The following is a 13,660-nucleotide window of genomic DNA, read 5'->3' on the forward strand; positions in this document are numbered from 1 at the left end:
TGCGATGGTTGGTCCCCCCCCTGGGATTATGTGTGATGGGGCAGATTCTCATCATCCAGTGAGATAGTTGGTCCCTCCCCCTAGGATTATGTGTGATGGGGCAGATTCCCATCATTCAGTGCAATGGTTGGTCCCCCCCCTAAGATTATGTGTGACGGGGCAGATTCCCATCATCCAGTGCGACGGTTCATCCCCCCCCCCCTGGGATTATGTGTGATGGGGCAGATTCTCATCTTCCAGTGTAATGGTTCATCCCCCCCCACTGGGATTATGTGTGATGGGGCAGATTCCCATCATCCAGTGCGATGGTTGGTCCCCCCCCCTGGGATTATGTGTGATGGGGCAGATTCCCATCATCCAGTGCGATGGTTGGTCCCCCCCCCCCCCCCGGGATTATGTGTGATGGGGCAGATTCCCATCATCCAGTGCGGTGGTTGGTCCCCCCCCTGGGATTATGTGTGATGGGGCAGATTCTCATCATCCAGTGAGATAGTTGGTCCCTCCCCCTAGGATTATGTGTGATGGGGCAGATTCCCATCATTCAGTGCAATGGTTGGTCCCCCCCCTAAGATTATGTGTGACGGGGCAGATTCCCATCATCCAGTGCGACGGTTCATCCCCCCCCCCCTGGGATTATGTGTGATGGGGCAGATTCCCATCATCCAGTGCAATGGTTGGTCCCCCCCCCTAGGATTATGTGTGACGGGGCAGATTCCCATCATCCAGTGCGACGGTTCATCCCCCCCCCCTGGGATTATGTGTGATGGGGCAGATTCTCATCTTCCAGTGTGATGGTTCATCCCCCCCCACTGGGATTATGTGTGATGGGGCAGATTCCCATCATCCAGTGCGATGGTTGGTCCCCCCCCTGGGATTATGTGTGATGGGGCAGATTCCCATCATCCAGTGCAATGGTTGGTCCAACCCCCCTGGGATTATGTGTGATGGGGCAGATTCCCATCATCCAGTGCGATGGTTGGTCCCTCCCCTAGGATTATGTGTGATGGGGCAGATTCCCATCATCCAGTGCGATGGTTGGTCCAACCCCCCCTGGGATTATGTGTGATGGGGCAGATTCCCATCATCCAGTGCAATGGTTGATCCCCCCCCCTGGGATTATGTGTGATGGGGCAGATTCTCATCATCCAGTGCAATGGTTGATCCCCCCCCCTGGGATTATGTGTGATGGGGCAGATTCTCATCATCCAGTGTGATGGTTCATTCCCCCCCCCTGGGATTATGTGTGATGGGGCAGATTCCTATCATCCAGTGCGATGGTTGCCCCCCCCCCCTGGGATTATGTGTGATGGGGCAGATTCCCATCATCCAGTGCGATGTTTGCCCCCCCCCCCTGGGATTATGTGTGATGGGCAGATTCCCATCATCCAGTGCGATGGTTGATCCCCCCCCTGGGATTATGTGTGATGGGGCAGATTCCCATCATCCAGTGCGATGGTTGCCCCCCCCCCTGGGATTATGTGTGATGGGGCAGATTCCCATCATCCAGTGCGATGGTTGGTCCCCCCTCTGGGATTATGTGTGATGGGGCAGATTCCCATCATCCAGTGCGATGGTTGATCCCCCCCCTGGGATTATGTGTGATGGGGCAGATTCTCATCATCCAGTGTGATGGTTCATTCCCCCCCCCCTGGGATTATGTGTGATGGGGCAGATTCCCATCATCCAGTGCAATGGTTGATCCCCCCCCCCCCTGGGATTATGTGTGATGGGGCAGATTCCCATCATCCAGTGCGATGGTTGCCCCCCCCCCTGGGATTATGTGTGATGGGGCAGATTCCCATCATCTAGTGCAATGGTTGCCCCCCCCCCCTGGGATTATGTGTGATGGGGCAGATTCTCATCATCCAGTGCAATGGTTGGTCTAACCCCCCTGGGATTATGTGTGATGGGGCAGATTCTCATCATCCAGTGCGATGGTTGGTCCCCCCCTCTGGGATTATGTGTGATGGGGCAGATTCCCATCATCCAGTGCGATGGTTGGTCCCCCCCTCTGGGATTATGTGTGATGGGGCAGATTCCCATCATCCAGTGCGATGGTTGATCCCCCCCCCTGGGATTATGTGTGACGGGGCAGATTCCCATCATCCAGTGCGATGGTTGGTCCCCCCCTCTGGGATTATGTGTGATGGGGCAGATTCCCATCATCCAGTGCGATGGTTGATCCCCCCCCTGGGATTATGTGTGACGGGGCAGATTCCCATCATCTAGTGCGATGGTTGGTCCCCCCCTCTGGGATTATGTGTGATGGGGCAGATTCCCATCATCCAGTGCGATGGTTGGTCCCCCCCTCTGGGATTATGTGTGATGGGGCAGATTCCCATCATCCAGTGCGATGGTTGGTCCCCCCCTCTGGGATTATGTGTGATGGGGCAGATTCCCATCATCCAGTGCGATGGTTGATCCCCCCCCTGGGATTATGTGTGACGGGGCAGATTCCCATCATCCAGTGCAATGGTTGGTCCCCCCCCCTGGGATTATGTGTGATGGGGCAGATTCCCATCATCCAGTGTGATGGTTCATCCCCCCCCCCTGGGATTATGTGGGATGTGATGACTGCCGGCCGCCATTGACAGCTGGTCTCCCTCTGTTTATCTAGTCTGATAGATTTCACCCGGTTACCATCTCCGACCCCTGAAAACAAGGACTTATTTTTTGTCACAAGGTCTGCCGGGGTTCAGCCATCGCCGGCACGAAGCTCCAGTTACTCCGAGGCCAACGAGCCGGATGTACAGATAAGTAATGGCAGCAAGAGCTTGTCAATGGTGGACCTGCAGGACAACCGGGTCCTGGACATTGGCCCCCCCACCACCACCCCCCCGGCCGACTCCATCAATGACAGCCAGACCTCCTTCACTCAGCTCCAGGCCATCTGGACGGCACGAACTCCGCAGGGTAATCTAATGACTATGACCACGGCACGGAGGCCAGGCCAGACGCCAACCACCCCGAATGCAGATGCCACCTTGGGGAGACCGCAGCTTCTGGCCCCTTTATCCTTCCAGAACCCAGTCTACCAGATGGCAGCAGGTTTGCCGGTGTCACCACGGGGGTTGGGAGACTCTGGGTCCGAATGTCACAGCTCACTCAGCTCACACAGTAACAGCGAGGACTTGGCCGCCACCAAACACGGCTTTATGAACATGGGCAACAGCGAAGACTTCAGCCGCCGCTCAGGGGATATGTCCAGGAGGCAGCTGTCCCTGAGCGAGAAGGCTGCTCAGCCCACCATGCCGCGCCAGAACAGCTCCGGCCCTCAGAGGAGAATAGACCAACCCCCTCCACCTCCCCCACCACCAATGAGCAGGGGACGGACACCACCAACACTACTCAACACAGCGCCCTACCCCAGGCCATCCAGCGGCAGCATGATGTCCTCCTCACCAGACTGGCCCGGCAGCGGGGCCCGCATGAGGCAGCAGTCATCCTCCTCCAAGGGAGACAGCCCCGAGATGAAGCAGCGGACGGCACACAAACAGGTGGGAGCTCTACACTATCCCCTGGGGTCAGCGAGGGGGGCGGAACCTGTGCTATGGGGTGTCGGGGCCAAACACAATATATGGGGGGGGGGGACGGGGGCCAAACACTCAGTATATGGGGGGGGACGGGGGCCAAACACTCAGTATATGGGGGACGGGCCAAACACTCAGTATGTGGGGGGGGGACGGGGGCCAAACACTCAGTATATGGGGACGGGGGCCAAACACTCAGTATATGGGGGGGACGGGGGCCAAACACTCAGTATATGGGGAGGGGGCAAACACTCAGTATATGGGGGGGGACGGGGGCCAAACACTCAGTATATGGGGGGGACGGGGGCCAAACACTCAGTATATGGGGGGGGCCAAACACAATATTTGGGGGGGGGGGCAAACACTCAGTATATGGGGGGGCCAAACACTCAGTATATGGGGGGGGGACGGGGGCCAAACACAATATATGGGGGGGGACGGGGGCCAAACACTCAGTATATGGGGGGGACGGGGGCCAAACACTCAGTATATGGGGGGGGGGGCGGGGGCCAAACACTCAGTATATGGGGGGTACGGGGGCCAAACACTCAGTATATGGGGGGGACGGGGGCCAAACACTCAGTATATGGGGGGGGGGCCCAAACACTCAGTATATGGGGGGGACGGGGGCCAAACACTCAGTATATGGGGGGGGGGGGGGGGCCAAACACAATATATGGGGGGGGGGGGCAAACACTCAGTATATGGGGGGGGGACGGGGGCCAAACACTCAGTATATGGGGGGGACGGGGGCCAAACACTCAGTATATGGGGGGGACGGGGGCCAAACACTCAGTATATGGGGGGTACGGGGGCCAAACACTCAGTATATGGGGGGGGGGGGGGGGGGGCCAAACACAATATATGGGGGGACGGGGGCCAAACACTCAGTATATGGGGGGGGGACGGGGGCCAAACACTCAGTATATGGGGGACGGGCCAAACACTCAGTATGTGGGGGGGGACGGGGCCAAACACTCAGTATATGGGGACGGGGGCCAAACACTCAGTATATGGGGGGGACAGGGGCCAAACACTCAGTATATGGGGGGGGGGGCAAACACTCAGTATATGGGGGGGGGACGGGGGCCAAACACTCAGTATATGGGGGGACGGGGGCCAAACACTCAGTATATGGGGGGGGGGCCAAACACAATATTTGGGGGGGGGGGCAAACACTCAGTATATGGGGGGGGCCAAACACTCAGTATATGGGGGGGGGACGGGGGCCAAACACTCAGTATATGGGGGGGGCCAAACACAATATATGGGGGTGACGGGGGCCAAACACTCAGTATATGGGGGGGGGCCAAACACAATATATGGGGGTGACGGGGGCCAAACACTCAGTATATGGGGGGGGCAAACACAATATATGGGGGGACGGGGGCCAAACACTCAGTATATGGGGGGGGCCACACACTCAGTATATGGGGGGGGCCAAACACAATATATGGGGGGGGGGCAAACACTCAGTATATGGGGGGGCCAAACACAATATATGGGGGGGGGGGCAAACACTCAGTATATGGGGGGGGCCAAACACAATATATGGGGGTGACGGGGGCCAAACACTCAGTATATGGGGGGGGCCAAACACAATATATGGGGGTGACGGGGGCCAAACACTCAGTATATGGGGGGGGCCAAACACAATATATGGGGGTGACGGGGGCCAAACACTCAGTATATGGGGGGGGGGCAAACACAATATATGGGGGGGACGGGGGCCAAACACTCAGTATATGGGGGGGGCCAAACACAATATATGGGGGGGGGGGCAAACACTCAGTATATGGGGGGGGCCAAACACAATATATGGGGGTGACGGGGGCCAAACACTCAGTATATGGGGGGGGCCAAACACAATATATGGGGGTGACGGGGGCCAAACACTCAGTATATTGGGGGGGGGCAAACACTCAGTATATGGGGGAGACGGGGGCCAAACACTCAGTATATGGGGGGGGGGCAAACACTCAGTATATGGGGGTGCCGGGGGCCAAACACAATATATGGGGGGGACGGGGGCCAAACACCCAGTATATGGGGGGGGCCAAACACAATATATGGGGGGGACGGGGGCCAAACACTCAGTATATGGGGGGGGGGGGGCAAAACACAATATATGGGGGGGGACGGGGGCCAAACACTCAGTATATGGGGGGGGGGACGGGGGCCAAACACTCAGTATATGGGGGGGGGCCCAAACACTCAGTATATGGGGGGGACGGGGGCCAAACACTCAGTATATGGGGGGGAGGCCCAAACACTCAGTATATGGGGGGGGGGCAAACACAATATATGGGGGGACGGGGGCCAAACACTCAGTATATGGGGGGGGGAAGGGGGCCAAACACAATATTTGGGGGTGCCGGGGGCCAAACACTCAGTATATGGGGGGGGGGGGGGCAAACACTCAGTATATGGGGGGGGGGGCAAACACTCAGTATATGGGGGGGGGGCAAACACTCAGTATATGGGGGGTGCCGGGGGCCAAACACTCAGTATATGGGGGGGGGGGGCAAACACTCAGTATATGGGGGAAGGCCAAACACTCAGTATATGGGGGGGGCCCAAACACTCAGTATATGGGGGGGGCAAACACTCAGTATATGGGGGGGGGATGGGGGCCAAACTCAGTATATGGGGGTGCAGGGGGCCAAACACTCAGTATATGGGGGGGGGCAAACACTCAGTATATGGGGGGGGATGGGGGCCAAACTCAGTATATGGGGGCCAAACACTCAGTATATGGGGGTGGGGGGGCAAACACTCAGTATATGGGGGGGGGCAAACACTCAGTATATGGGGGTGCCGGGGGCCAAACACTCAGTATATGGGGGGGGGACGGGGGCCAAACACTCAGTATATGGGGGTGCCGGGGCCAAACACAATATATGGAGGGGGACGGGGGCCAAACACTCAGTATATGGGGGGGGGCAAACACTCAGTATATGGGGGGGGGACGGGGGCCAAACACTCAGTATATGGGGGGGGATGGGGGCCAAACACTCAGTATATGGGGGGAGGACGGGGGCCAAACACTCAGTATATGGGGGTGCCGGGGCCAAACACAATATATGGAGGGGGACGGGGGCCAAACACTCAGTATATGGGGGGGGGGACGGGGGCCAAACACTCAGTATATGGGGGGGGATGGGGGCCAAACACTCAGTATATGGGGGGGGATGGGGGCCAAACACTCAGTATATGGGGGGGGGGCAAACACTCAGTATATGGGGGGGGGGACGGGGGCCAAACACTCAGTATATGCACTCAGATTCTCATTGCAGAACTGCAGAACTAACGTGTGAACACAGCCCTAATATCAGTCAGTAAAGTTGCAGTAGCTGCTTCTGTCACTCCTTGCCTGCCCAGACTAAAGGGGGGGGGGGGGTGGGTCAGAGATGGTGAATCACACAGGGGGGTGGGGGATTGCGCCCCTCCTCCTATGACATCACGCCCTGCCCCCTGTCTGCATCATCAGCCTGCATTCAGCAAACACACAATGTGTGTCAGAGAGAGGGGGAGAGCAGAGGGAGCAGGAGACTATGCGGACTGGCAGATAGGGAGCAGGAGACTATGCGGACTGGCACAGAGGGAGCAGGAGACTATGCGGACTGGCAGATAGGGAGCAGGAGACTATGCGGACTGGCAGATAGGGAGCAGGAGACTATGCGGACTGGCAGATAGGGAGCAGGAGACTATGTGGACTGGCAGATAGGGAGCAGGAGACTATGCGGACTGGCAGATAGGGAGCAGGAGACTATGCTGGACTGGCACGAGGGAGCAGGAGACTATGCGGACTGGCAGATAGGGAGCAGGAGACTATAGCGGACTGGCACAGAGGGAGCAGGAGACTATGCGGACTGGCAGCTAGGGAGCAGGAGACTATGCGGACTGGTCAGATAGGGAGCAGGAGACTATGCGGACTGGCAGATAGGGAGCAGGAGACTATGTGGACTGGCAGATAGGGAGCAGGAGACTATGCGGACTGGCAGATAGGGAGCAGGAGACTATGTGGACTGGCACAGAGGGAGGGCAGGAGACTATGCTGAGACATGGAAGATAGGTGAAGTCAGGAGACTATGCGGTAGCTGGCACAGAGGGAGCAGGAGACTATGCGGGAACTGGAAGATAGGGAGCAGGAAGACTATGCGGACTGGCATATAGGGAGCAGGAGACTATGCGGACTGGCAGATAGGGAAGCAGGAGACTATGTGGACTGAGCAGATAGGGGCAGGAGACTATGCGGACTGGCAGATAGGAAGCAGGAGACTATTGCGGACCTGGCAGATGGGAGCCAGGGAGACTATGCGACTGGCAGATAGGGAGCAGGAGACTATGCGGACTGGCAGATAGGGAGCAGGAGACTATGCGGACTGGCAGATAGGGAGCAGGAGACTATGCGGACTGGCAGATAGGGAGCAGGAGACTATGCGGACTGGCAGATAGGGAGCAGGGAGACTATGCGGACTGGCAGATAGGGAGCAGGAGACTATGCGGACTGGCAGATAGGGAGCAGGAGACTATGCGGACTGGCAGATAGGGAGCAGGAGACTATGCGGACTGGCAGATAGGGAGCAGGAGACTATGTGGACTGGCACAGAGGGAGCAGGAGACTATGCGGACTGGCAGATAGGGAGCAGGAGACTATGCGGACTGGCACAGAGGGAGCAGGAGACTATGCGGACTGGCAGATAGGGAGCAGGAGACTATGCGGACTGGCAGATAGGGAGCAGGAGACTATGCGGACTGGCAGATAGGGAGCAGGAGACTATGCGGACTGGCACAGAGGGAGCAGGAGACTATGCGGACTGGCAGATAGGGAGCAGGAGACTATGCGGACTGGCAGATAGGGAGCAGGAGACTATGCGGACTGGCAGATAGGGAGCAGGAGACTATGCGGACTGGCAGATAGGGAGCAGGAGACTATGCGGACTGGCAGATAGGGAGCAGGAGACTATGCTGACTGGCAGCATAGGGAGCAGGAGACCTATGCGGACTGGCAGATAGGGAGCAGGAGACTATGTGGACTGGCAGATAGGGAGCAGGAGACTATGCGGACTGGCAGATAGGGAGCAGGAGACTATGTGGACTGGCAGATAGGGAGCAGGAGACTATGCGGACTGGCACAGAGGGAGCAGGAGACTATGCGGACTGGCACAGAGGGAGCAGGAGACTATGCAGACTGGCAGATAGGGAGCAGGAGACTATGCGGACTGGCACAGAGGGAGCAGGAGACTATGCGGACTGGCACAGAGGGAGCAGGAGACTATGCGGACTGGCACAGAGGGAGCAGGAGACTATGCGGACTGGCAGATAGGGAGCAGGAGACTATGCGGACTGGCAGATAGGGAGCAGGAGACTATGCGGACTGGCACAGAGGGAGCAGGAGACTATGCGGACTGGCAGATAGGGAGCAGGAGACTATGCGGACTGGCAGATAGGGAGCAGGAGACTATGCGGACTGGCAGATAGGGAGCAGGAGACTATGCGGACTGGCAGATAGGGAGCAGGAGACTATGCGGACTGGCAGATAGGGAGCAGGAGACTATGCGGACTGGCAGATAGGGAGCAGGAGACTATGTGGACTGGCAGATAGGGAGCAGGAGACTATGCGGACTGGCAGATAGGGAGCAGGAGACTATGTGGACTGGCAGATAGGGAGCAGGAGACTATGCGGACTGGCAGATAGGGAGCAGGAGACTATGTGGACTGGTAGATAGGGAGCAGGAGACTATGTGGACTGGCAGATAGGGAGCAGGAGACTATGCGGACTGGCAGATAGGGAGCAGGAGACTATGCGGACTGGCAGATAGGGAGCAGGAGACTATGCGGACTGGCACAGAGGGAGCAGGAGACTATGTGGACTGGCAGATAGGGAGCAGGAGACTATGCGGACTGGCAGATAGGGAGCAGGAGACTATGCGGACTGGCAGATAGGGAGCAGGAGACTATGCAGACTGGCAGATAGGGAGCAGGAGACTATGCGGACTGGCAGATAGGGAGCAGGAGACTATGCGGACTGGCACAGAGGGAGCAGGAGACTATGCGGACTGGCAGATAGGGAGCAGGAGACTATGCGGACTGGCACAGAGGGAGCAGGAGACTATGTGGACTGGCAGATAGGGAGCAGGAGACTATGTGGACTGGCACAGAGGGAGCAGGAGACTATGCGGACTGGCAGATAGGGAGCAGGAGACTATGCGGACTGGCACAGAGGGAGCAGGAGACTATGCGGACTGGCAGATAGGGAGCAGGAGACTATGCGGACTGGCAGATAGGGAGCAGGAGACTATGCGGACTGGCAGATAGGGAGCAGGAGACTATGCGGACTGGCACAGAGGGAGCAGGAGACTATGCGGACTGGCAGATAGGGAGCAGGAGACTATGCGGACTGGCACAGAGGGAGCAGGAGACTATGCGGACTGGCAGATAGGGAGCAGGAGACTATGTGGACTGGCAGATAGGGAGCAGGAGACTATGTGGACTGGCAGATAGGGAGCAGGAGACTATGCGGACTGGCAGATAGGGAGCAGGAGACTATGCGGACTGGCACAGAGGGAGCAGGAGACTATGTGGACTGGCAGATAGGGAGCAGGAGACTATGTGGACTGGCACAGAGGGAGCAGGAGACTATGCGGACTGGCAGATAGGGAGCAGGAGACTATGCGGACTGGCAGATAGGGAGCAGGAGACTATGCGGACTGGCAGATAGGGAGCAGGAGACTATGCGGACTGGCAGATAGGGAGCAGGAGACTATGCGGACTGGCAGATAGGGAGCAGGAGACTATGTGGACTGGCAGATAGGGAGCAGGAGACTATGCGGACTGGCAGATAGGGAGCAGGAGACTATGCGGACTGGCAGATAGGGAGGCAGGGAGACTATGTGGACTGGCAGATAGGGAGCAGGAGACTATGCGGACTGGCACAGAGGGAGCAGGAGACTATGCGGACTGGCAGATAGGGAGCAGGAGACTATGCGGACTGGCACAGAGGGAGCAGGAGACTATGCGGACTGGCACAGAGGGAGCAGGAGACTATGCGGACTGGCAGATAGGGAGCAGGAGACTATGCGGACTGGCACAGAGGGAGCAGGAGACTATGCGGACTGGCAGATAGGGAGCAGGAGACTATGTGGACTGGCAGATAGGGAGCAGGAGACTATGCGGACTGGCACAGAGGGAGCAGGAGACTATGCGGACTGGCAGATAGGGAGCAGGAGACTATGCGGACTGGCAGATAGGGAGCAGGAGACTATGCGGACTGGCAGATAGGGAGCAGGAGACTATGCGGACTGGCAGATAGGGAGCAGGAGACTATGCGGACTGGCAGATAGGGAGCAGGAGACTATGCGGACTGGCAGATAGGGAGCAGGAGACTATGTGGACTGGCAGATAGGGAGCAGGAGACTATGCGGACTGGCAGAGAGGGAGCAGGAGACTATGCGGACTGGCAGATAGGGAGCAGGGACTATGCGGACTGGCAGATAGGGAGCAGGAGACTATGCGGACTGGCACAGAGGGAGCAGGAGACTATGCGGACTGGCAGATAGGGAGCAGGAGACTATGCGGACTGGCAGATAGGGAGCAGGAGACTATGCGGACTGGCACAGAGGGAGCAGGAGACTATGCGGACTGGCACAGAGGGAGCAGGAGACTATGCGGACTGGCAGATAGGGAGCAGGAGACTATGTGGACTGGCAGATAGGGAGCAGGAGACTATGCGGACTGGCAGATAGGGAGCAGGAGACTATGCGGACTGGCAGATAGGGAGCAGGAGACTATGCGGACTGGCAGATAGGGAGCAGGAGACTATGTGGACTGGCAGATAGGGAGCAGGAGACTATGCGGACTGGCACAGAGGGAGCAGGAGACTATGCGGACTGGCAGATAGGGAGCAGGAGACTATGTGGACTGGCAGATAGGGAGCAGGAGACTATGCGGACTGGCAGATAGGGAGCAGGAGACTATGCGGACTGGCACAGAGGGAGCAGGAGACTATGTGGACTGGCACAGAGGGAGCAGGAGACTATGCGGACTGGCAGATAGGGAGCAGGAGACTATGCGGACTGGCACAGAGGGAGCAGGAGACTATGTGGACTGGCAGATAGGGAGCAGGAGACTATGCGGACTGGCAGATAGGGAGCAGGAGACTATGTGGACTGGCAGATAGGGAGCAGGAGACTATGCGGACTGGCAGATAGGGAGCAGGAGACTATGCGGACTGGCAGATAGGGAGCAGGAGACTATGCGGACTGGCAGATAGGGAGCAGGAGACTATGCGGACTGGCAGATAGGGAGCAGGAGACTATGCGGACTGGCAGATAGGGAGCAGGAGACTATGTGGACTGGCAGATAGGGAGCAGGAGACTATGCGGACTGGCAGATAGGGAGCAGGAGACTATGCGGACTGGCAGATAGGGAGCAGGAGACTATGTGGACTGGCACAGAGGGAGCAGGAGACTATGCGACTGCAGATAGGGAGCAGGAGACTATGCGGACTGGCAGATAGGGAGGCAGGAGACTATGTGGACTGGCAGATAGGGAGCAGGAGACTATGCGGACTGGCGATAGGGAGCAGGAGACTATGCGGACTGGCAGATAGGGAGCAGGAGACTATGCGGACTGGCAGATAGGGAGCAGGAGACTATGCGGACTGGCAGATAGGGAGCAGGAGACTATGTGGACTGCAGATAGGGAGCAGGAGACTATGCGGACTGGCAGATAGGGAGCAGGAGACTATGCGGACTGGCAGATAGGGAGCAGGAGACTATGCGGACTGGCACAGAGGGAGCAGGAGACTATGCGGACTGGCAGATAGGGAGCAGGAGACTATGCGGACTGGCAGATAGGGAGCAGGAGACTATGCGGACTGGCAGATAGGGAGCAGGAGACTATGCGGACTGGCAGATAGGGAGCAGGAGACTATGTGGACTGGCACAGAGGGAGCAGGAGACTATGTGGACTGGCAGATAGGGAGCAGGAGACTATGTGGACTGGCAGATAGGGAGCAGGAGACTATGCGGACTGGCAGATAGGGAGCAGGAGACTATGCGGACTGGCAGATAGGGAGCAGGAGACTATGCGGACTGGCAGATAGGGAGCAGGAGACTATGCGGACTGGCAGATAGGGAGCAGGAGACTATGCGGACTGGCAGATAGGGAGCAGGAGACTATGCGGACTGGCAGATAGGGAGCAGGAGACTATGCGGACTGGCAGATAGGGAGCAGGAGACTATGCGGACTGGCAGATAGGGAGCAGGAGACTATGCGGACTGGCAGCTTATCGGCAGTGTGGTTAATAATACTCTGGGTTGCGGATCCTGTAGGGTTTTATTGGTGTGTCTATGGATGGATTCCGGTCAGCACTAGGGTCACAGATCACAGCCCTGGACACAACCACACATGGGAAATACAATAAGGCCCTATTCACACGTCCGCAATTACAGTCTCGGCCATGGTGGAGAGGTTGCAGTGTGATGAGTGTGAGTACAGGTGATTATTATACAGGTAATGAGGGCAGGTGATTATTATACAGGTAATGAGGACAGGTGTTTATTATACAGGTGATGAGGGCAGGTGATTATTATACAGGTAATGAGGACAGGTGTTTATTATACAGGTGATGAGGGCAGGTGATTATTATACAGGTAATGAGGGCAGGTGATTATTATACAGGTGATGAGGACAGGTGATTATTATACAGGTGATGAGGGCAGGTGATTATTATACAGGTGATGAGGACAGGTGATTATTATACAGGTGATGAGGGCAGGTGATTATTATACAGGTAATGAGGACAGGTGATTATTATACAGGTAATGAGGACAAGTAATTATACAGGTGATGAGGGCAGGTGATTATTATACAGGTAATGAGGACAGGTGATTATTATACAGGTGATGAGGGCAGGTGATTATTATACAGGTAATGAGGACAGGTGTTTATTATACAGGTAATGAGGGCAGGTGATTATTATACAGGTAATGAGGACAGGTGTTTATTATACAGGTGATGAGGGCAGGTGATTATTATACAGGTAATGAGGGCAGGTGATTATTATACAGGTGATGAGGGCAGGTGATTATTATACAGGTGATGAGGGCAGGTGATTATTATAC

At 57.0% G+C, this 13,660-nt stretch overlaps 1 protein-coding gene across 1 annotated transcript in view; it reads left to right on the plus strand.

Moving 5' to 3' along the window:
* DAB2IP (DAB2 interacting protein) overlaps positions 1–13,660 on the plus strand; it is a 215,140-nt gene that overhangs the window by 178,958 nt on the left and 22,522 nt on the right. The window contains 1 exon segment of the mRNA XM_069986386.1: positions 2,618–3,497. Within this exon segment, the coding sequence (XP_069842487.1) occupies positions 2,618–3,497 (880 nt within the window).

Source organism: Dendropsophus ebraccatus, chromosome 10 (genome assembly GCF_027789765.1).
Source record: "Dendropsophus ebraccatus isolate aDenEbr1 chromosome 10, aDenEbr1.pat, whole genome shotgun sequence".
Taxonomy (NCBI): Eukaryota; Metazoa; Chordata; class Amphibia; order Anura; family Hylidae; genus Dendropsophus; species Dendropsophus ebraccatus.